The sequence below is a fragment of the Lygodium microphyllum genome, chromosome 28 (assembly GCF_053477565.2).
Source record: "Lygodium microphyllum isolate KBCC chromosome 28, Lygodium_microphyllum_v1.1.10, whole genome shotgun sequence".
NCBI classification, from domain to species: Eukaryota; Viridiplantae; Streptophyta; class Polypodiopsida; order Schizaeales; family Lygodiaceae; genus Lygodium; species Lygodium microphyllum.
The window spans coordinates 81270386-81293740 of record NC_141162.1 but is presented as its reverse complement, the minus strand read 5'-3'; the positions used below and the strand labels follow the sequence as shown (position 1 = coordinate 81293740).

General features: G+C 41.3%; 1 protein-coding gene across 3 annotated transcripts in view; it reads left to right on the top strand.

The window, feature by feature from the left end:
* Positions 1-4497: 4497 nt before the first annotated feature.
* LOC148011671 (uncharacterized) overlaps positions 4498-23355 on the top strand; it is a 72293-nt gene continuing 53435 nt past the window's right edge. For 2 of the 3 annotated variants that reach the window (XM_087670759.1, XM_087670758.1), the window contains exon 1: positions 4498-5346. In XM_087670759.1, the coding sequence (XP_087526885.1) occupies positions 4751-5346 (596 nt within the window). In that variant the 5' untranslated portion in view covers positions 4498-4750. The remainder of the gene's footprint in view (positions 5347-23355) is intronic. The other variant, XM_087670757.1, reaches the window with a different exon arrangement.

The following is a 23355-nucleotide window of genomic DNA, read 5'->3' as shown; positions in this document are numbered from 1 at the left end:
TCAGATAATGGGGGTGAGTATGTATCACGTGCTTTTGAGTAGTTTTGTGATGAGTGGGGTATTAAGCGTTAGTTGCCCGCCCCTTGCACCCCACCCCATAATGGTATGGCTGAACGTATGAATATGACCATTCAGGAAAGGGTCTGTAGCATGCTTAGCCAGGCTGGCTTACCGCGTCACTTTTGGGCTGATGCAGTTACTACTGCAGTGCACCTCATTAACAGGTCACCTAGCAGTGGCATTGACTTTTAGGTTGCATAGGAGGTATGGGCAGGGAAGCCCCCCTCTTATGATCATTTGTGTTTCTTTGGATGTGAGGCATTCTGCCATGTGCCCAAGGACAAACGCAATAAGCTGGATCCTAAAAGTGTCAAATACATTTTCTTTGGCTATGGAGATGCATGAGTGATGGTTTACCGTCTATGGGATCCACAGGTGCGGAAAGCGATCCGCAGCTATGATGTTATCCTTCATGAGGACAAAATGCATATGCAACCTAAGAATGTGGCTGCAGTACGCAGAGCTATCTTTCAGGAGGAGCCACCTGCTCTTGTTCAGCCTACTCCACGGCCAGCTAGACGTCGTGCAACATCACCTGATGCTCATGGCCTAGATGTTAGACATGCTGATGTTAGACAGGATGCCGGTCAGGTAGCAGAGCTTGGGTTGAGGCGTTCTACTAGAGATAGACGACCTCCTGACCGTTTTGTGCCCTCTATGGATTATATACTGGTTATAGATGCATGAGAGCCTCTCACTTATGATGAGGCTATGCACAGGGGTGATTGTCACTCTTGGGAGAGGGCTATGCAGTCTGAGCTTTACTCATTGCATAAGAATGAGACTTGGGATTTGGTTTCCTTGCCTTAGGGTACGAAGGCTTTGCCATGCAAATGTGTGTACAAGCTGAAAAGTACCCCTGGACACCCCAAGTCAGCATACACGGCTTAATTGGTTGCTAAGGATTTTAAGTAGGAGCATGGTGTTGAATTTGATGAAGTCTTTTCTCCTGTGGTCAAGATGACCACCCTACACTTAGTCTTCGCTTTGGTTGCACAGCTTGACCTGGACTTATACTAGATGGATGTTAAGAAGGCTTTTTTACATGGAGACTTGCATTATGAGATTTACATAGAGTAGCCTAAGGGCTTTGCAGACCTTGGTAAAGAACACCTAGTGTGCAAGCTAAAGAAGAGTCTATATGGCTTGAAGCACGCACCTAAGGAATGGTATCATAAGTTTGATGCATTCATGCAGTCACAGGGCTACAGTCACCATGCTATGGATCCGTGCTTGTACACGAAGAAAGCTCGTGACGGTTCTTTACTTATTTTGATACTCTATGTTGATGACATGCTTTAGCAGGGACAACTCATGAGGAGCTAGAAGCTCTTAAGGCTCATCTCAAGAAGAGCTTTGAGATGAAAGATCTGGAACATGCCTCTCATATACTTGGTATGTGCATTATACGCGATAGATCTCATGGACTACTCTATCTGCCACAGAGGAAGTACATTCATAAAGTCCTTGAGCACTTCCGTATGCAGGATGTTAAGCCTATTAGCTGTCCATTATCTTCTCATGTGAAGGTTTCACAGGCTGATTGTCCCCAAATAGATGAGAAGAGGGCCGAGATGGCCAAGATTCCCTATGCATCAGAAGTGGGCAGTCTTATGTATGCCATAATAGCCACCCGTCCAAATATTGCTTTTGCAGTTGGGGTTGTGGCACGTTATATGGCTACACCTGGCAAGAAACATTGGGATGCCATGAAGGGTATCATGAGGTACCTGAAGGGCACAACAGATATGTGTATTTGCTATGGCAGCCAGGATACAGGAGTTGTGGGGTACACAGACTCTCACTATGAGGAGATGCATATAGTAGGAAGTCCACTTTTGGCTATGTGTTCACTTATGCTAGAGGGGCTATCTCTTGGATATCCAGGGCACAGAAGTGTACGGCTCTTTCTACTACATAGACCGAGTATATTGCAGTCACAGAGGCTTGCAAGGAGGCTATCTGGTTAGGCCGTTTGATTGCAAACCTTGGTATGACAGATGCTATGCCTACAATGCATTCGAATTCTATGAGTGCCATTCAGTTGGCCAAGAATCCGCCGGTTTTCCATGCGAAGACGAAACATATTGAGGTGAGGTATTACTTCATTCGTGAGGTCACTGAGGACAGGTCTGTTGACCTCATCAAGATTCCAACCCAGTAGAATCTTGCAGACTTGCTCATGAAGAGCCTCACTATAAAGTGCTTTGCCTTCCTCAGGAGATTGATGGGTGTTGGATGAGATGACATCTTTTTCCTCATCCTGTTGTACATGTGTACATGTTGTACTGTATTTTCTTTTCTCTCTCACTAGGACAGATTCGCCTTTAAGTGGTAGGTTGTTGGGGTTAAAGGCGCATCCGCCTAGCCGCACGTGTATTACTACACTTTGCTACACTAACAATACCCGCCACTGCACACTGTAGGTGGCAGGCGCCCATCATAGTCACTTATTATTTATTCTTTTAGTGACAGTTTGAATAAAGGAAGGCCCAGCCACACATTGTGGTTGTTAGAGTTTCCACTTTGAGTTTCTCTCTCTCTCTCGCTCTTGCTCTCCATCCACCATAGCTCTCATCGCCAAGCTTCTTCCTCTTGGGTTCCACTTTCCTTTCAACACACACACACACACACACACACACACACACACACACACACACACACACACACACACACATTGTGTGTGCGAGTTTTGGTTTTCAATATGACAAAGAATAGGCTAGATAAGCTAGTTACATGACACCCTTTAAAAAGTGTAGATATCTATATCATAAATTTGGTCAAAAATTTGATTAATAACTATGTTTGTGTAGCCTCATAACCATACATTGGAAGAATTTGAAGACGAAGCTTCACACAATTGTTCTCACATGGATTTAAAAAATGCAATGAAAATAGACCACTTAAGTTGTTACAATGGGACACCATTTACAAAAGCTTTATATGAATGCGCAAGACTACGAGTATTGAAAACCCACCAACCAATGAGAAACCTTTAAAGTTGCTATGCTAACCACAAAAACATCTCATTCATAGTATTCATCCTTTAGTACTAAAAGAGGAGTCATATTCCAAAAGAGTGCATTGTTTTTAAACTAGGTACTTTACCTTAGAGCATAGTTGGAGATTTGTTGCATGCATAGAACAATTGGGAATGAGCTTTCCCTTCACTCTTCTAGCGCCTTTCTTATATGCATACTTCATTTTCGAAGTATTTTTAAAAAAGGTCAATTTGTTAGGATATTGACTAGTTGGGCTCGTCTTTTGCACCATTTCAAAGTAAAGCTTTATGCATCTTACTACTACATTATTTTGGTTGTAAGTTTGGAAAACCCCAAACTTCTAGAGGGCTTCTCAAACCTACCCCCTTCTCAAACCTCCCCTCTCTCATTTTTAATCACTCCCTCTTTCTTCCCTCGCCCATTTTTAAATTAAACCCCCCTCTTTCTCTCTCTTCCCTCTCTCTTTTTTAATTAAATCAAACTTTTAACAAACATCTCTCTCTCTCTCTCTCTCTCTCTCTCTCTCTCTCTTTCTTTCCTTCTCATCTTTTAGTTAGATTAAACTTTTTAATTTAAACTTCCATCCCATTTTTATCTTTTCTTTCTCTTTAAATTAAGTATTTTTAAAAGTTTTTTAATTTTAATTTTTTTGACATAGTTTTTTACATACTCAGAGAGAGAGAGAGAAAATAAAAGGAGAGAGAGAGAGAGAGAAGAAAAGGAGAGAGAAAGAAGAATAAGAAGAAAAAAGAGAATATGAACATAGAGAGAGAATTAAAGAGAGAAAATATAAAATTTAAAAAAGAGAGAAAGAAAAAGAAAAAAGAGGAAGGGAGAGAGAGAGAGAGAGAGAAGAAAAAAATTAAAAATAGAGAGGGAAAAGAGGAGAGAGAAAGAGGAGAAATAGATTGTCGCAACTTTTGCTTGCTGCTTGTGGTAGCAAAGTAGCCTAGTGTTGCGCATCTCTTTGCACCTAGTGCTCTGCGCTTTGCATTGGGATTGAGTAGGCGGCATGCGTGTGAGTGGGGTCGCGTATGTGCCACATACTGCTCCCCTAAGGTTTTGGGGGTTCCGATTGTGTCACATTCCCGCTCGCTCAACGCAACCTTCTTGTAATAAGAGTAGTAGATTCAGGCCCGTTACACATCAAATGACGAATGTCCATTTCGCAAAAAAGGAGGCATATGCTAAAGTACATGTCGCACTTTCATTGGTCGTGATATTCATTGATGTCGGATACTCTTGGGCGGGGGATCTCCCCTGTCTTGGAATCCGTTCGTGGCCACATGGCTAAATTACAACGCCTTCACATTTAAAAATGTTTTTGTTAGAGCTGACAAGTATCCAACTTTTGCCAATCAATCTACCCTCAAACATTCATAACATTGAGCCATTTTTTGTCTTATTGTATTCTTGGCCACCAACTAGTGTGTAATCTAGTTGACGAGCGGATTGCACACTGCCCTAGTCGTCCTGGGCAGGGTGTAACCAGCCTCATTCATTCATTCATTCATTCCTACAAGGTTACATGAAGATCGAACACTATGACTAGCTTGGCACACTCGTTATTTCTGCACGTTAAGGGCTTCAATGGCAGAACAGGACGAGCGGTGGCCTCAGGGTAACATGAACATCGAACACTGTGACTAGCTTGGCTCACTCCTTATTTCTGCGCCAAAAGGGCTTCAATGGCAGAACAGGACGAGAGGTGGCCTCAGGGTCCGGACTCGAAGGATGAGGGGGACGATCCATGTGAAGAAGAAGAAGACCTCGACAATGCTCTCGAAGAAGAGCTTGCTGCATCAATTCACCGCCATCGTTGCTGCTCCCCCCTCAATCCAAGCACAAACAGGGCGCCTCCGCCCTCTCTGCAACCAGAGCGTTCCTCCCTGCAATCAGGATCGTCTCTCACCTTCTCATTCCCTGGTTGGGGCTTAGAAATCTCGCGAGATGTGAAGCGGCGCAGGCCATCGATTGTAAGGCATCATCATAACTATGTGTATTCTCGTTCTGTGGATGATGCATCTGGCAGCGGCAAAGGGGCATGCCACGTGGCAGGCGAGAACCCTTGGGGCGATGCTGACAAGCCTGGAGACGGCAATTCTGTGTACAAAATGCCCGATGACATCCTCACTAATGTGTTCAAGAGGCTCGACATCAAGGATCTCTGCTCTGCGATACAAACTTGCCACTGGTGGCAGCACATCGGCTCGCAGGACGATTTGTGGGAGCGCTTCTTTGATACCAGAACCCCCCTCAAGCCATTGCCCATCTCTTTGCCCAAGTATGCAACTCTCTGCACTTTCTAAAATTTGTTTTCTTCCGTGCTGGTTCTGAATGCTTATGGAAATTTGCTACCAGAGTGTTTTGCTATTCGAATTATAGTCATATTGACTGTATACGACTGCCCTAACCGTTTGAAGCCACCTTTTTTTTTTGCCTTGTTTGGGGTGGGGGAATGTGTAAGACGTGTAATCAAGTAGCAAGAGCATCATTTCTCAGATATTCAGGTGGCATGTGGGGTTGTGAAGTGTGCAGATTGGGGGGAAGTAGGGCAGGGGAAGATCCTTCCCACCCAAGTGCAGCTCTTTTATCCAGATCTTTCTGTTCGATTAGCCACATTTCCCTGATCAAGAGAGTGCCTTTTGCAACTGGTGTCGTCTAACGCAGCCTAAGAGATTTGGAGCAGCTATAGAGTGTTGCAAATGCCAGGGTACAATGGTGGAACAGCTTGAGTTTGTTCCAAGTTGTGGTGCTACACAAGCAGCAACCAAGCTTTGGCAAGGTGGGGTCCTGCATGTGAAGGCTTCTTGAGGATGAGCCCTTGATGTTAGAAGTGGAGATGTTTGCTTCCTTCTAGCTGGAACATTTATGTGAGGCTTTGGCATATGTTTGCCCAATGCTCGTATTAGAATAGGCAGTGTCTATGTAATCAGTCTTATGGAGTATGGGACCATTATTTGTAAGATTGCAGGGTGATGACAATGGATTTATATCAGACATAGATTTTTGGTCATCATTCAAAGATAGGTGTTGTGCAAGATGAGTTGATATTGTATTAGACGGTCATATGCTGGTCTAGGATGATGATGCTTATGATGATCATGTATTGTTTCATTGGTTGTGGTTATTTTTTTTGATCACATGTCAGAGAATGATTGCATTATAGTGAATAAGGTTACTGAGGAGTTCTCTTGCTGGCACAAAGACATGAAATTTTGATGCTTTGCTTAGAATTTGATTAAGTGTTAATCTAATGTGCAAATGTGTGGTGCACATGTGCAAGTTAGTTATTTCACAATGATGGGCCAAGGACCTTGAGAAGTTGGTAAGTGCTAAATGCAAAAGTTATAGGTACTAGGTAGTATTTGGTGTCAAATTTTGGCCTAGATTATTAGCTATTAATGTCAGTGGTGACATTAGGAACTAGGCATTAATTAATTGATTAATTAATGCCAATTCAATGCTCAAAAATACTTGGGTGACAGATTGGCCTGGTTAATCTCATTGTTGGTTAGTATAATTATTTTTTGAGTAGGACTTAATAATCAAATTAATTTTTAGAATTAGTAATCTAAAAATAAATCTAGTTATGTTAAAAAATTACTGAAAAATGCAATTAGAAGGTTGCTATTTGGCAAAACTTGCCCATACAAGTGAGGGAAAGGGCTAGTAGAGGCTGTTGGAGCCTCATTTTAGCATTGTGGAGGTTGGGAAAGGGGGAGAGAGAGTTGTTGCTGCAATTTTCTGATCATTGGTGATCACCCTAGCCATTGAAGGCTGTCAAAGAGCTGCCCCTAGCTAATCAGGAGGCTATTGGAGGCAAGTGATAGCTATAAGCAGATGGCAATAATTTTGGGGTCCACAAGGGCACACGGCTGCATATGGGGCTCCTTTTTAATGGTGGGTTGCAATTAATCAGCCATTTACATCAAGGTAGCATTAAATTCAGCTAAATTTGGTGATGAAACTCCGAAATTTCTCTCTTTAGCTTTTTTCCCATTCTTCAGCCAATTCATAGCTTCCCTTAAGAAATCTCAGCCAAATTCAGCCCTAAACAAGGAATTGAAGAATTTCTGTTGTTGATCCCTAATTTAGACTCGCTAGCCATCTTGTGAAGAGTGCTCAATCTTTGTGCTTGCAAATTTTCTCTCTCTTTTGCAGAGTTTTGTATTTTAGTGTAGGGCTAACATATAGGCTTGCACTAGTTCTTCCTGAGCTAGAGATAGGAGATACGTGCGGTTCCTTTTATGGCTCTTGTACTGGCATGGAGGCTTTCCCTCACATGGTAGATCGTGCAACATCTCTCTTGATGCTATCATGGTGGTGGCTTCTATCCTTGATCTTCCAGTAGGGATACCTCATTATTTTCATCCACATGGTTCTCCGCACACACAAAGACCGACATCCTTCGGCTTCTCTTCCTTCTTCGGCATTGACATCCAGGTTGAGAGGGGTTTCTATCTTTCTTGGTATTCTATAGGTTTCGGCACTTGTCTTTGACATCAATCTTCCTCCCTTGTTGTACCTTTCCCCATGTATTGCATGATTTCATCATCTTTGTACTAGAGCGCTATTGCAAGTGAACAATTTTTCCACGAGGGATACTATTCAAGTGACACTTGCTGCATGAGTATTCTTCAACATGTAGCATACTATGCATGCCATTGTGTAGAGCACCATTGGACGGATGCTAAGTTGTTTTCATTGGCGGATTACACTACGATCCTTCTTTCCATGATACTTCACCTTTCCCTTGTCATCGACATCCTCAGAGTGGTTGGGTCAGCTTGTATTGTTTTGTGATGTGTTGGGTATACCATCTCTACTCCCGTCTTTTGGGTCACTGTTACTTAATCGGTTGCTATTCCTAAACTTAACTTTCCACCATCAGTACAAAAAAAATAATCAATATGGTTTGATCCATCTTTGTAGGGCTTGGTAGGCCATTGGGCAATTGACGCATCCTTTGTCTGATGCTCTGTCCTCTTTGGGATGACTACTTGGATTCCCTTGGTAAGATAACTGTCATGAGGACATGTATTTTTGAAACCTCACTTAATGTGTGGATTAATTTTAATCACATGATTAAGTAAATGTTGCACATGTGAGGTGCAACTGGGGTTAAAGTAAATTTACGAGCCAAAAGTTGCTACAAGTTATGCCACACATGTACTTGGTGGTATCTGGTGCCAATTGTTGGCCTAGGTCATCCATTTGGCCAGAAATTGGTGACACTAGAGAAATGGCGTTTAATGGTAACTAACGCCAATCTTATGGTCAAAGATAGCGCAGAGACACTCGGGAATGGAAGTTGCCTAGCCAATTTAATTATTGGCTAGTTAGATTATTTTTCAGGGCATCGAAATAATTATTAGATTAATTTTCAGTATTTAATTAGATTAATTTTCAGTATTTAAAGATTAAAAATTAATATTTAATTATAAAAAATGTTGGAAAAACCATTTGGGAAGGTTGTCACTTGTCAAAAATGCCCATGCAAGATTGAAAAACGTCTTTAAAGGCTGGAGAGAAGCATTTCTATAAATTCAGCTTGCAAGGGACAGAGAGAGGAGACTGCCAGTCTGATTTGCAGCCATTGGAGGACCTTCTGAGGGTGCCAAGGGCAGGAGAAGACCAATCAATAGCAGGAGACAGCATCTACAAGTTGTTGAGACAGGGCAGTAGCTGTAAATGACTGATTTTCTTCAGTTCTTTGCATCTATAAGCTGTTGTGGCAGGGCAGCAGCTGCATTTGACTGTTTTTTAGTCATTCTTCGCAATAAAGCTTTGAATTTTCTCTCTCTACAGCTTTCCCTCTGATCTCCCAACTATTTCACAACCTTGCTTTGAAGATCTCAGCATTTGGATCCTTGGAGGCTGAGAAGTTTCAGATTTCTCAACTATAAACCCTAATATGCAGCAAAAATTAGGGTTTAGCATCAGCCTCGAGAATCGTGCCAAAAATTGGAAGCTCCAAGACTTGGATTGAATAGATTGAAGCTGTTTTAGCCTATTCAAGTGGAGGGACCAGTAAATAATTGAATTTGGGGCATTTTCCATTTCCATCAAAGCGGGTGAAGGCCAATTGATTGCTCGAATCAAGGGGCAAATTGGATTAAAGACTTGTTGGTGATTCATCACACAGCAAGGGGAGTTGGAATACCGAAAGGGATTGGGAGAATCCCATTGTAAATCAACTTATTCTTCAATAAATCTAAAGAAATATTGAAAGGGGCGCCATTTTTGGGGCCGATCAGGTGTGCATTGTCCAAGATCAGTAGGTAAATTTGTATTTTCAGATTTGCATTGATTGTTTGCTGCTGTAATTTAGTTGTAATTAGGATTTTACCATCCATCCACGGAAGGAAGGCTAGTTTCAATAACCATCACCTCTGTAGTCTTGGTAGACCACTAGGCAGCTGGCATGCACTCTTTGTTTGATGGTCTCTAAAACACGCTTTACAATTGATTAGCATTTTTTAACAGCTCCAAAACACGCTTAATGAAAAACACAAATTTGGTGTGTGGTTCAAGAGAGTTTCAATGGTCCCCCAAAACCCTAATTTTTTGGGACACCTTTCAACATCTATAAATAGATAGGTTGCCCACTATTTAGCCTTATTCTTTTGTGCAGGTTTCTCACTCTACCGTACAGATTTCAACCACCAACCACCAACCATCTGCTGTCTAGTCGTCACGATTGTAGCCATCACTATGTAGCCCTAGGTGGCTTGTTTTCAGCCATCGCCCTATTGTTTGGAGGTCTCTCTTTGTTGTGTCATCATAGAACTTGATTAGCTTGTGTTTTTAGTATTTGTGCCAGGCGACAAGTTGTTACCATCTCTCCCATCAAGTGATTGTTGCAGTACTTGTGTCTTTTGTTGTCTAGTAGGCCGTCTACATTAGTAAACACCCCTCCTATTGTTGCTTGACAATTCTCTGCCTTGGGTTATTAGTTTTCAGCCTTCCTCTAGTGATATACTGCTGTGTTTACTAGATTTCAGCCTCTGATTGCTGTGTTTTAGTGACCAATCTGTTGCCCTTCATTATTTAGCACTCTCTCATCTCCGATTGTTGGTTGTTGCACTTGGGATTTGTCTCTTGTGGATGCCACTCTCTGACGTTGCATTGCTCTGCTCTTGGGTGTTCTATACACTCTTACATTCATTTACAGCATTGATTCACTTCAGAGTTTCTTTGCTTTTTGTTTGAGTTTTGAGTTGTTGGGTTTTGCGCTTAGGGTTTAAGTTTTACTTGTCTCTGTCTAAGTCTTTGTGTTTTAGTCTTGGTCATACATGTTGTGTTTTCCTCGGTGTAAACCCTAGTGTATCTTCATATAGGGTACTTTGGTGATGATTTGGTTTTACCAGCAACGGCTGGTAATGCTTCAACCATGGGGATGCAAGGATTACATGTATTTGGTATGTATCCACCTATGCATGGTATATAAAGCCCAATGTATTTGGGTATGGCAAGTGGAATGAAAAATCCAATGTATAGCAATGATGGTAGATGCCACAAAGTGGCAAGTTTGGCAATGCATATATATAGGCTACTATGTTTGGGACTCATGGTATTAATGTTGGTCATGGAAATGCTCCATGCAAATGCTCCATATAGTATTGGCCATGAGGGAAATATAGCCAATATATCTTTTGGGACAACAATGTGATGGTTCCAAGGATCTATATGGTCTAGAGAGACAAAGGTCTAGAACCTACTGGAGGTTTTGGAACAAGTAAAGAGTTAGATGTAAAGTATCCATGTGTTTCTTGGTGAACTTTTAGGATTGTTTTACCTATGAAAGGATACAAATGTATGGAGGAGGGTGACCTGGTAGATCACCTTGAGTGATGTACCTTACCTTGATATGTTCCCGTTAGAGCTAATTTTGGATCGAGCTCTTTCAAGCTTAGCAAAGCATAGGAGGTGTAGAGTATTTCTAATGCTCAAGGGGGAGATTGTACCTCCACTTCTTCGGTGATGGACGGCTCGACCATGTAGTGGATCTCAGATGTACTCGGTTTGCATCCAGGATAACTATACACTGATTGTATTTTTGCCATTGGGATCACTATTCAATGTACTAGTCACTATGGTTTGGAATGCAAATGAGTATGGTTTGCACCTGGGCTCTGAAACTATTCATTTGCAAGGTTGCTAGTATGCATGGAATACATGGAACGTACATTTAGATGTGATATACATTTGCAAGGCATGTGTGGATACTTGGATGGCATGCAATGTGCACTTGTAGGTGATGCCATAGAAGTGCGTTTCTCTAAGTTGCATGTGGTTTGCAGTTGATATATGCTTCACGAGTATCATGTGGTACGTCATTGCTATGAGGCACTGTTTATGCTCAGCTTATGCATTACTTTGCCTTGGTGGTCAAAACCATGTTGGGTTTTGGTATGCGGATGCATCATCCTCAGTTTTTGACAATGGTTATAATTCATCTATGTGGATCATATCTATTTTAAGTGGTGGAGATTTCAGACATGTAGAGGGCACGAGCATAGTTAAGCAATAGGTGCACATGTTGTTTGACTATGATGCTAGCATTTATTTCGAGTAGTGACAATAGATGCTTTTAATAAATTACAGTATAATAGAGGGTGACTGCAAGAATTTGATGGGGGAGGTTTGTCACGAGGATGTGAAGTTTTGATTAAGTGTTAATCAAATGTGCAAATGTGAGGTGCACATGTGATGTGCAAGTTAGTTATTTTAAAATGATAGGCCAAAGACGTAGTGAGAAGTCAATGAGTGCCAAAAATAAAAGTTATAATAAGTTATTCTTTACAGGTAGTAGGTGGCATGTGGTGTCAGATTTTGTCCTAGAAGATTTTATTAGCCATTAATGTTAGTGGTGACATTAGGAACTAGGCATTAATTAATAAATTTATGCTAAACTAATAAATGCTCAAGAATACTTGGGTGATGAATTGGCTAGGAAAAATGTAATTAAAAGTTGCCACTTGGCAAAACTTGCCCATGCAATGGAAAGACTATTAGAGCCTATTGGAGTCTCATTTTAGCATTATGGAGGTTGGAAGAGGAGGAGAAAGAGTTGTAATTTTCTATCGGTAATGGGCCAAGCCATTGGAGGTTGTCAAATAGCTAACCCTAGTTGATCAGGAGGCCATTGGAGGCAGGTGATAGCCCCTATACCTTGTTTATAGGCAGGTAACAACCCCTAATTAGGAGGCCGTTGGAGGTAGGTAACAGCACCTATAGATTGTCTATAAGCAAGTGACAGTAACTTTGGGGTCCAGAAGAGTGGGTGACTACGTGTGGGGCTCTTGTAAATGGTGGGTTGCAATCAATCAGCCATTCATAGCAGGAAAGCATTAAATTTTGGTCAAATTCGGTTATGAAACTTTGAAATTTCTCTCTCCCCAACTTCCTCTCCATTCTTTAGCCAATTCACAACTTCCCTCGAGAGATTTGAGCCAAATTTAGTCTCGAGATGTCATGAGGACGTGAAATTTTGAGATGCTTTAATCTTGTTGATAGCATTTGATTAAGTTATTAATCAAATGTGCAAGGTTGTTTAAGCACATTTGATGCACATGGTAGTTATTTCATGGTAATAGGCCAAGGACGCCGAGGATGCAGTGGGTGTCAAAGGCAAAAGTTGTGATAAGTTATGCTAGTTGGGCTTTTGGGGGTCAGTTTTGACCTTGAGATAGTTATTTGGCCAATAAGTGTTGGTAGTGACTCTTGGGACTAGCATTAATTAATTAATTAATACTAGTCTAAGGGTCAACAGAGGTAGAGGACCACTCCAAGTTGCAAATGGCCTAGCCAATTTAATTATGGATAGGCGCATTTAATTTCGGGCAGGGTCAGAAGGGCTGAAATTAATTTTTAGGATTATTTAATCATGAAAATTAATTAAATGGTTGGATAATGCTGAAAAATAGGTTTAGAAGGTTGCCACTTGGTAAAAGTGCCCATGCAAATTGAGAAAACGTTTTTGGGGGTTGGGTCTCAGCCATTTTGTTAGTTTACAGCTTGGGAGAGAGAGAGAGAGAGAGCTGCTTGTCCATTTTCTGATCAAAGAATAGCAATTTGCTGCAGAAGATAGCCATCTGGGGGCTTCAATAGGTAGGGGACAGCAGGAAGTCACCTTCTAGGGGTTGGCAATAGCATTGCTTATCAGGTTACAATATTTTGGAGGTGCTTGGCAGTAGGTAGTCGATTGCATTAAATGCAGGCTGGAGCAGGCAGCAAGCAGAATTTAGGGTTTTCTCACAAAGAAAATCAGATTTTTCTCTCATCTTGGCTTTTCTCAGCCATTTTGAGTAGATCTCAACCAAATTTGGTGGACAGTAAAGAGATCTCTGTTGTAAACTTTAAATTTCTGCAGAAATTAGGATTTAACAGCCACCTCGGGGGCCATGCCAATTGGTGAAGGCATTGTACATTGAATTCAGCACTTGAAATTTGTGTAATTGTCAGGGAATTCAGATGCCAGTCCATTCATTGTAATTTGGGGTAGCATTTGCCCAGTTGGTGGTTCTATTTGTGCAAGTCCTAGGTGAAAAATCAAGGGGCAACCGAATTGATTGATGACTGTTGCTATAGCAAAGAGGCTTTCTAGAACAACAAAGGAGATTGTGAATCTCAGCTTGTACTCATTCCATTAGCAATCAAGTTAAAAAAATACCGAAAGGGGCGCCAGTTTGGGGTCAACAAGGTATCAAATGTTCAAGATTATTAAGATAATTTGTGCATTTCAAGTTATATTCATGTGTTGATTGTTGTAGTTAAGTGCTTAAATAGAGAATTACCACTAGCCACCTTGGAAAGAGGGCTCAAAATTTTGGGCCTAGTACTTGAAATTTAGTAGTAGAATTTCAAGATGCCAGCCAACCAACATTAACAACATTAAGTTTGTTGTAGACTTTGTCTATTCAAGGAGCAAATTGAAGGCCAATCCCCAAGTAAACCAAGGGGCAAATTGGTTTGAAGGCTTATTGGTTGCTATGGATAGCAAGATGTATTGAAGATTGAAGGAGATCAAGCTGGATCTTAGTGTATTTCAATCTTTAGCAATACAAGTTAAAGAAATACCATAAGAGGTACCACTTTTTGGGACCAACGGGATGTTCAATGTCCAAGATTAAGTGGTAACATTTGCATTTCCGGTTTATGTGAATTTTATTATTGTTGTACTTAGTATTAAATCAAGTTATTTACCAATCTTTCCAAGAAGGAAGGTTGGTTCACTTGCCACATGCATGGTGATGTTTCTTTTGCTTGGATGCTGATTTTTTTGGAGGATATGCTACTTTATTCATAAATTTATAACATTCATAGTATAGCAAGGCCACTTCAAATGATATACATGTTTGTGGGACTTTAGAGTGGACAATTCAGTCTTATAGGGCAATATTTTGAGTGTAAAGTGGACATTTCAATTCTAGAGGGCTATCTCAATTTTTTTGGAAGCCATTTCATTCTTCGAGGGAACCATCGACATTTCAGCTCCATATGGAGCTATATATCTCTTGGTCAATGAGGGGGCTCTACACATGGGCCTATCCAATTTTGGGAGATTAATTTTTTGACCATGTTTTTATAAATTTTAGACCAAGTGGAGGTTGACATACTAGATTACAAAATAGTGTGCTATATCTTTCTTGAGGAGTGACTAGCAATTCAAGAAGAGTTTCAATCCTTGATAAAGACCAAGTCCAAGTTCCAGCCTGTAAGTCCCATGTGTGAGAGACACAATGGAAGTGGAAGCAATTAAACATAGGCACGAAGCTTGAACACAATGAATAATAAACTTAGAGGACAAAGAACTCAAACTCATAAATGGGCAATGAAACCCATAATGAGACCATGGGAATAAAGTCCAATACCATGAGGGTACCATCATGTGCGTGTTAAGCCATAGTGCCTCCAATCCCTCTCCACAAGGATGCAAGTGTGATGCAAGATGATACAAGTGTGACCGCCACTTGAGACCACTCAGCCATCTGTGTGTAGGAGGATTATAAATCGCCCACAGGGAAGCCTCGAGGGCATTAAGTCGTTCAACAGAGAAAATCATCAGATTGGCTAGTGCTGGCTGGATATTTCTCGTAGCCCCTTGTATTTACTGCCTTTTGTATTTAGCATACATTCACTATAGTTTTCAACATTCCCCCCCTCTTTCTCCACATTCACTTCTTTCTTTTAGTTTGGCTATATGCTTCTACTTTGCTTTACTTTGACATGGTAATAGAGTGTTGGAGAGCTGATTGATTGTGGGCAAACTTAAAGAGTAGACTGTAGATTTCAATGTGATACAAGGCTGGGTTTTTGGTGTTTTGAGGGAGAGTGGGAGCTCTACACATCGATACAAGGCTGGAGCGAGTAGAGATGCATGGGAAAGGAGATTAAATTTTTGTTTTTGCGCATGAATTGTTGTCAAACTAGGAAGGAAGCTTGTGTTTTTAGGCCTTTTATAGCAGATTTAAGATTTTAATTGCTTCCAGCGGTTAAGACAAGCTCGGGACAAGTGAAGGAAACCCTAGTAGTAGGCTACCTTTTCAGAGTCAGAGGGGCTAGTAGCTACCCATTTTCTTGTGTGGGCTATTCAAGTGACCATGTCTTTTGATGACAATATGGAGATTGAGGCTATTGTGGACTGCAAGGGCTTGGTACTGTTGGCTCTTCCACATGATAAGAAGCTTGAAGGGAACAACTTTTGCATTTTGGTGGCGATGATGTTAGCCATTTCAGAGTCTTATTATTCGGCAATGCTTGTAACTAAGGCTATTGATCGTTCGGCTATGAAGGACTCTTCCATCCTTTCTTAGGAGGAGAAGGCACAATTGGCAAAGGTATAGGCCCATTGGGACAAGCTGAATGCCTTCATTCCTTGTACCTTTCTCTCTCTTGCAAATCATTTGTGATTGCTCATATCGAGCATGACCAATGCTCATGAGATGTGGTTGGAGTTAGACTAGCTTTATAATAGGACGACTGTGATGAAGAGTATCTTTGGAGGTGCGGATGCAGACTTTGAACCCAAATAAGTTTGCTTTCATAATTGAGCATGTGAATAAGCTCTGGGCAATTGTAGATGTAGGTTCAAAATGTTGGAAAGGCCATTAATTTCAAGGATATGGTCGATTTAGTGCATTCTATTCCACCTTGATTGCTTTAGGGTTGATGGAGACCCTTAAGTGGGAAGAGCTAGTTCCTATGGTCTTGGACCAAGAGTAGTAATTGAAGGGTCTCAATCCTCAAAAATTTGAGGCTCTTATAGGACAGATTTTCCAAAAAAAAAGGAAAAGAAAAAAAACCAAGGAGAAGAAGAAGGATGATAAAAACAAGAAGAACAAGGGGTCTTCTTGCTACACGTGATAAGACAGGTTGGAAGAAGGATTGACTTGACAAGGATAAGGAGGAGAAAAAGAAGACTACAAAGAACTGAGGAGTTGTGACTGCTCCTTCATCAATGGCCTTTCTTTATCTAGAAGTGATTGAGCCTTATGCACTCGCTTTGGCTGATGTAGCATTGATAGCCCCACAAACTTGAGAGTGGATTATAGACAGTGCTACTTTTTGCCACATGCTGCCTTCTCCAAATGGTATTGCCCATATGCATGTGATGCATGGGCACATTTTGATTGGTGACAGCTCTTTGGTATGTATACAAGGCAAGGGTGATATGTGGCTTATTCCATATGGGCATCATGCTGCCTTCACTTCGGAGGTTCTTCATGTACCTATCTTCTTCTTTTAGTGAATAAGATTTGTGGACTTAGCCTCAGGGTGAAGTGTGATGTAGATTCCTTTAGGATTCTTGATGGCAAGATAGAACGTTGTGTGAAGGGCACGAGGAAAGTGGTATCTACAAGATGTGGAGCTCCATGGCTAAGCTTCCTTACTTCATTCTTCACAGTCTTAGATCGAGTTGTGGCATTCTTGGTTCAGCCACCTCAACTATAGTACCTTTGGAAGGCTGCTCATAACCAAGTAGTGCGTGGATTGCCAGATGTTGGGGTGAGCCATCCCCCATGTGTATCCTACATTTGGCGTAAACAACATAGAGATGTAATTTTCAGCAAGGCTTCTCGATGGGCAAAGGAGTCCTTGGAGCTTGTTTCTATAGATTTGTGTGGACCTATGGAGATGGAGTCCCTCAAGGGGAGTCTCTATTTTTATAATAGAAGCTTTCTCTTGTTGTAAGAATTGACTTATCTTTGAGGAGAATAGTTCGGGGTGGAAGTTTAAGACAGTGAGATACGACAAAGGTGGAGAGTTTGTCTCCCATGAGTTGGCTTGGTTATTCTCAACATGCAAATAAGCAATCCGATGTGACATTTTAGGTGCATTGAAATACTAGCTATGCAAAGCATCGAGTAAAAGCTAAGTTTAACCTACTATGAATCAACTAGATTACACTAAACATATCTCAACACGCAAATAAACAATCCGATGTGACATTTTAGGTGCATTGAAATATTCGCTAAGCAAGGGCATTGTGTAAGCTTAGTTTGGCCTATTGTGAATCAACTAGAGCAATTTCCCTACAACATATCTATGTGTGTGCTCATTGAAGGGTTGACCATGGGAATACTTGGCTAGTTTGATGGTACGATCTATAGGCATGGCCATAGACCATGTCTAATTAGTGCAAAACTGTTCAACTAGTTGCAGTGCATACTTCTGCTAAGAGACAAAGCCCCAGATCTAACCCAAAAAATAGGACATCTGATCAAGGTGAATCATCTCAAATGTAAAGCTAAGCCGAACCTTAATATTTGTAACTCAACAAACGAAACGTCTTGGTTCCTATCTACAAACATCTCGTGAGATGGGATCGTAAAGTCTATGCCCTATGATTGGGAGTTATAGCCAACGAATACCTTTTTGTTGGATGTCGGCTCAAACTGTTCTCTTTCTTTGAAATGTGAACATAAATATCACACCCTAATGCCCTGAAATAAGAAACATCCGATTTTGGTCCAAAATATACATAAAAGGGAGTCATGTCAACAACCACCGAGGTGGGTGACCAATTTAGGATATGAACCGCAGTGGTCACTACTTCGGCCCGTGGACATTGAGGTTTTTGCCAATACTCCATCATAGTTCGAGCAATTTCGACCACACTCATGTTCTTCCACTCCAATATACCATTCTCTTGAGGAGTGAACAATGCATTCTAAACTTAGCTTTTAATTATAGTCCCACAACTCAAAATGTATAAATAGATAAGCTTCTCACCACTTTGGCTTGAATGATTTGGCAATCCAAAACAAGGGGGAAATTGGGTGTTTTGGTGGGAATGCCTTTAGAAAGCAATTCCATATCCAAAATTATTAATTTTTGCAGACCCTAGCCATTGATTTTCTATAAAGAGTAGATCCTAATTTTGATATGCTATAAATCAAATTTTGCACAGCCCAAGGGAGAGAAACAAGAAGAAAGAGTTTGATTTGTGGCTATCCAGCACCTTGGGATGGCAGCGACACACTCTTCTCTTGCTGTTTATTGCAAAAAATCAGCAAGCATGCATCTCCTTTTGTTGCTATAGCTCTCCAAACTTGGGATGCTCCAAACTAAAATCAAGTTTCCAAATGAATAACTGGTTGTCCTTATATCTCATTTTTGATTAAGGGCTAATTAATCACTTAATCGTTAATCATAAGTGAGCTGCTCATTGAACAACCTTTAGCTCAGGGTCTTCTTAATCACCTAAGTGCCTTAAGTGAGCTGCTCATTGGGCAAAACTTTAAATGTAACTCAATTCTAAGGAGTAAACTTACCAATTTAATGAATGTTTGATGTTGCACCTTGTTTCTTTTTTCGTTAGCCTTGTACCACATAGCCGCATACTTGTTCATCGCATGCCCCAAAGTCAAATCTTTCATTGTTGGTGTACCATGCCTAAAGCTAAGGGTACTAGAATTAAAGTTAATTTAAATTAAATCATTAAACCCATTTGTCATTTTGGTGACATTCAGATTGGGCTGATGATGTTGATCACATGCGATCGACTATGTTGTTCTTCTAGCTACCAGTAAAATTTCTTGGAGTAGCAAGAAGCAATCTACAGTTGCCCTTTCTTTTACAAAGGTTGGGTACCAAGCGGCTTGTTCTACCACTTGTGACCGTTTCGTTTGGCTTCGGAGATTGTTGGAGGATCTTGGTTGTTCATAGGTAGGGGCTACCTCACTACTATGTGACAATGAGAGTTGCATAGCCTTGGCACGGAATACCATATTTCACATAAGGATGAAGTGCATTGAGATATATTATCACTTCCTTTGTGAGAAGTTCTTGATTGAGACCATTGATGTGGAGTTTTGCAAGATGGAGGACAATTTGGCAGATTTGTTCACCAAGGCACTTCCTTAAGCCGTTCTTCATTAGCATTCCAGATCCTTCAGTCTTGTGCCACATCTAGTTTTTGACAAGGGTTGTTAGAGATTTGGTCACCTCCTAGCTATGCAGATTTGGGCAGTCAAGGAAGCATCGCCATGTACAAGAGTGTGTCGGGCAGTTGTTGGCAGTCATCAGGGCAGATGGGCAGTGATCTGGGTCAGGCAGACAGACGGAGAGGACAGGCAGCAGTGCCATGTGGTAGGCTGCACAATTATTGCAGGTGGCAATTTTTTTTGTGTAGTTGGATGAGTCAAGGAGCAATCGGCCAGTCTTGACTGCTACATTATTTTATTATTGTTTGGCCTGTGTATGGCAGGTCTGCCCCCAGTCACTTTTACTATGCAGATTGAGAGAGGGACTCTGGTTGGATATTTCTCACAGCCCCTTGTACACGCTGCCTTTTGTATTCAGTGTATATTCACTGCAATCTTCACCATTCTTCTCTCTCTCTCTCTCTCTCTCTCTCTCTCCTCCCCCCTCCCTTCCATGTTCACTTCTTTCTTTCAATCCGGTCATACGCTTCCTCATTGTTGCACTTTGGCACCATTTGGTTGGGATGAAAGCAATTTTTAGGAAGCAATTCTCGATTGGAATACTGATGATCCCAAAGCATATTTGACACTTCTTTGATGAACCTCAAGGGAATCCTACCAGCGGTCAAGACTTGTGGGACAGATTTGAGGTCTAGCAGAAGCTAAAACTTATAAAATTTATAAGAGACTATAATAATCATGCGGGTTGCATTCTCTTGGGTGAGCTTCAGACCATTTGATTTGAGTCTAATGACACCATTTAGTCATTCCTTCTTTAGGTGCCTCAGATTGAGGACCAGCTTTAGCCTTTGCAACATGTAGTCTACTCTCCCCAAAGTTTATTTGGTGGGGACTGTTCTCTACAAGCTGCCTTTCGAGTATGATTGTGTGGCAAGTGCCTTACGAGGTTCCAGTATATGACCTCCATCTTTATATAGTGGTGTTCATGATTGAGTGCCCGTTGCTTTAGGGAGAGGTGACACGATGAGGAAGAAGAAGGGGGAATGCTACTTTTGTGGTAAGAAGGAACATGCCTGGAAGTATTGGTCACTGCAAGAAGATAGTGACAATATTGGAAGGGGGAGGAGATGCAAGGCAAGGCTTTTGTTGACTCTTCATCATCCTTAGGCTTCGATACAGATTCTAGTCGGCTGGCCATTCCTGCAACTACTATGGAATTGTTCTTCTAGCCCTAGTGTGCCATCATCTCTCACGACTTTCCAATGCTAGAAAGGGTGTGAGGTGGTTGAGGTGGGGCATTCTGGCTTCATCCATATTCATGTATGATGGACATTGAGCGTAGCTTTCTATATGAATTGATGTAGTTTGGCATTGCAAATCTTGGAGTTGGTTTGCCTTTCAGGTTCATGATGGGAGATTAGACAGAGAGTGGTGTTTGCTTCTAGTTTATTCTTGCACGGGGGGACCCCTTTGGCAGATTTCCTAAAGGTGGGGAATCATGGTGGTGATGTGCTTTTTGTGGAGCTAGTTTGTGACAAGCATTAAGATTCGACTATTTCTACTCTCTAGACATCAACAGTAGTAGTGTCTTTTTGAGGCATTTTGGTGGTGGCTTGATCACCCAATCACTGCTTGGGTATGCACGGTCCTCTTTGCTTGTCATTGTTGTATGTACTAGGGTGGTACAAGATTTTGGCATATCATTGTTGTGGTATGGGATATGGTGACGGTTTCTAGGGCTTTGTTGTTTCACCTATCATTGTATATTTTGTTGTACTTGTGACCCTTGATTTTATTTGAGAGAGGGTGTTAGCATTAGTACATATCAATGGTCTTATGGGTTGTATTTGGGCATTTGTAGGGGTGCTTAAGTGGGCATTTGGGCGGCCATTTATGTCCGGTTGGTTGTCTCGGATCTTGCTCGGTGGCCTATTTATAAGCATCTCCTCTCTACTCTCCTCATTCATTGCACATTTGCATCCATTGAAGAGAGGGAGAATGGAGACACTCTAGTGTTTGCTATAGCCAGTGTGGTTTGTGTGCATCTTCTCATTCTTTGGTATATGGATTTCATATTCCATACACTAATATCGAATCGTACTTTCACTTTCCTCTCTCTCTCTCTCTCTCTCTCTCTCTCTCTCTCTCTCTAGCCGGCACACTCTTACGCTCACTTCTCCTCGAACTTGTGCACAGTACAACTGTGCTTCAACAAAAAAGGAGGAGGATAAGACAGATGCATTTGAGGCAGCCAAAGGCAAGGAAAAGGCCAATGTGGCCTCTAGTGTGGTCATAGAGGAGCTTTCAGATACAGAGGCTGATGTATTATTGCAGTTGATTATGATGCCCTTGTACGTCACATGCAAGATATGCAGATTACCAAAGGATGATGTGATTGATGCACTTTTGTCAGTTGATGATGGTGTCACTCAGACTTGGATTGTAGACTCTAGTGCCTCTTTCCATGTAACTCCTTGCTTGGAGTGTTTTGCTATGTTCAATGCAGACAATTATGGAAAGGTGTATCTTGGAAATAACCATGCTTGCAACATTGATGGTATTGGCACTGTACACTTGTCTTTAGACAATGGGCAAGAGCTTGTGTTGAAAGATGTCAGATATGTGCTTGGCATTGAAAAGAGTTTACTATCTGTTGGTCAGCTTGACTTGCATGGCTACACTACACTGTTTGGTGGTGGTTTGTGGAAAGTGAAAAAGGGTTCCATGCTGATTGCAAAAGGAACCAAGAAGGGCACTTTGTATCGTTTGCACTGTAAAGCCTTGAATGGCAAGTTTCTTGCAGCTGCTGAAATTTGCAGCCACTTGGAGTTATGGCATAAGAGATTAGGCCATACTAGCCAAAAAGGACTTGATGTCCTTGCCTCTCTAAAGAGGGTTGATGGAAAAGGCTCTAAACTTGACTTTTGTAATGAGTGTTAGTTTGGAAAGTAAATAAAAAATTCATTTTACTTTGGTGTCTCTCGTAAGTCCAATGTCTTGGACTTAGTGCATTTTGATGTATATAGTATGCTGGTGAAATCGTTGGGTGGTGCTGCATATTTTATCTCCATTATAGATAATTGTTTCAAAAAGATTTGAGTATACTTGCTGAAAAAGAAAAGTAAAGTGTTTGGTGTTTTTAAAACTTTTCATGCATTTGTGACCACTCAAACAGGTAGAAAGCTGAAATGCTTGAGAATTGATAATGGGGTGAGTTCACATCAACTGAATTGAAGTTCTTTTGTGACTTGTATGGAATTAAGAGGGAGCTTACAACCCCTTACAACCCTTCTTCAAATGGGGTGGCTGAAAGATATAATAGGACTTTATGTGAAAGAGTGCGGTGCATGCTGTCCATTGCTAATCCCCCTTATGAATTTTGGGGAGAGGTACTCAAAACCACGGTTCACATTTGCAACCGCTCTCCAAATAGGTCTTTAAATAATGGCATCCTCGAGGAGGTCTGGTTTGGCAAATTGGCCTCATATGACCATTTACGCATATTTGGCTCTGATGCTTTTGTGCATGTTAGAGATGAGTTGAGGAACAAACTTGACCCAAAATCCACCAAAGGCATTTTCATGGGCTATGGTGATGAGGGTGAATTTGGCTACAGAGTGTGGTTACCTCAGTCCAAGAAAATTATTCGCAGCTGTAATGTTGTGTTTAATGAGGCCAAATTGCTGAAAGGTACTTTAGCCTCAAATGAAGATATGAAAAATGTTAAATTTTAGAGTTTGCAGCCACCTATTACTTCAGAAAATGAGTCTCATGGTGCTGTACCACAGGCTGAAACTGATGATTAGTTGGTTATTTTTGAGCTAGATGATAATGGACAGCAAATAGGAGCACAAGGAGGCCATGGACAACAAGATATATGATAATGCAGGTGCTGGTAA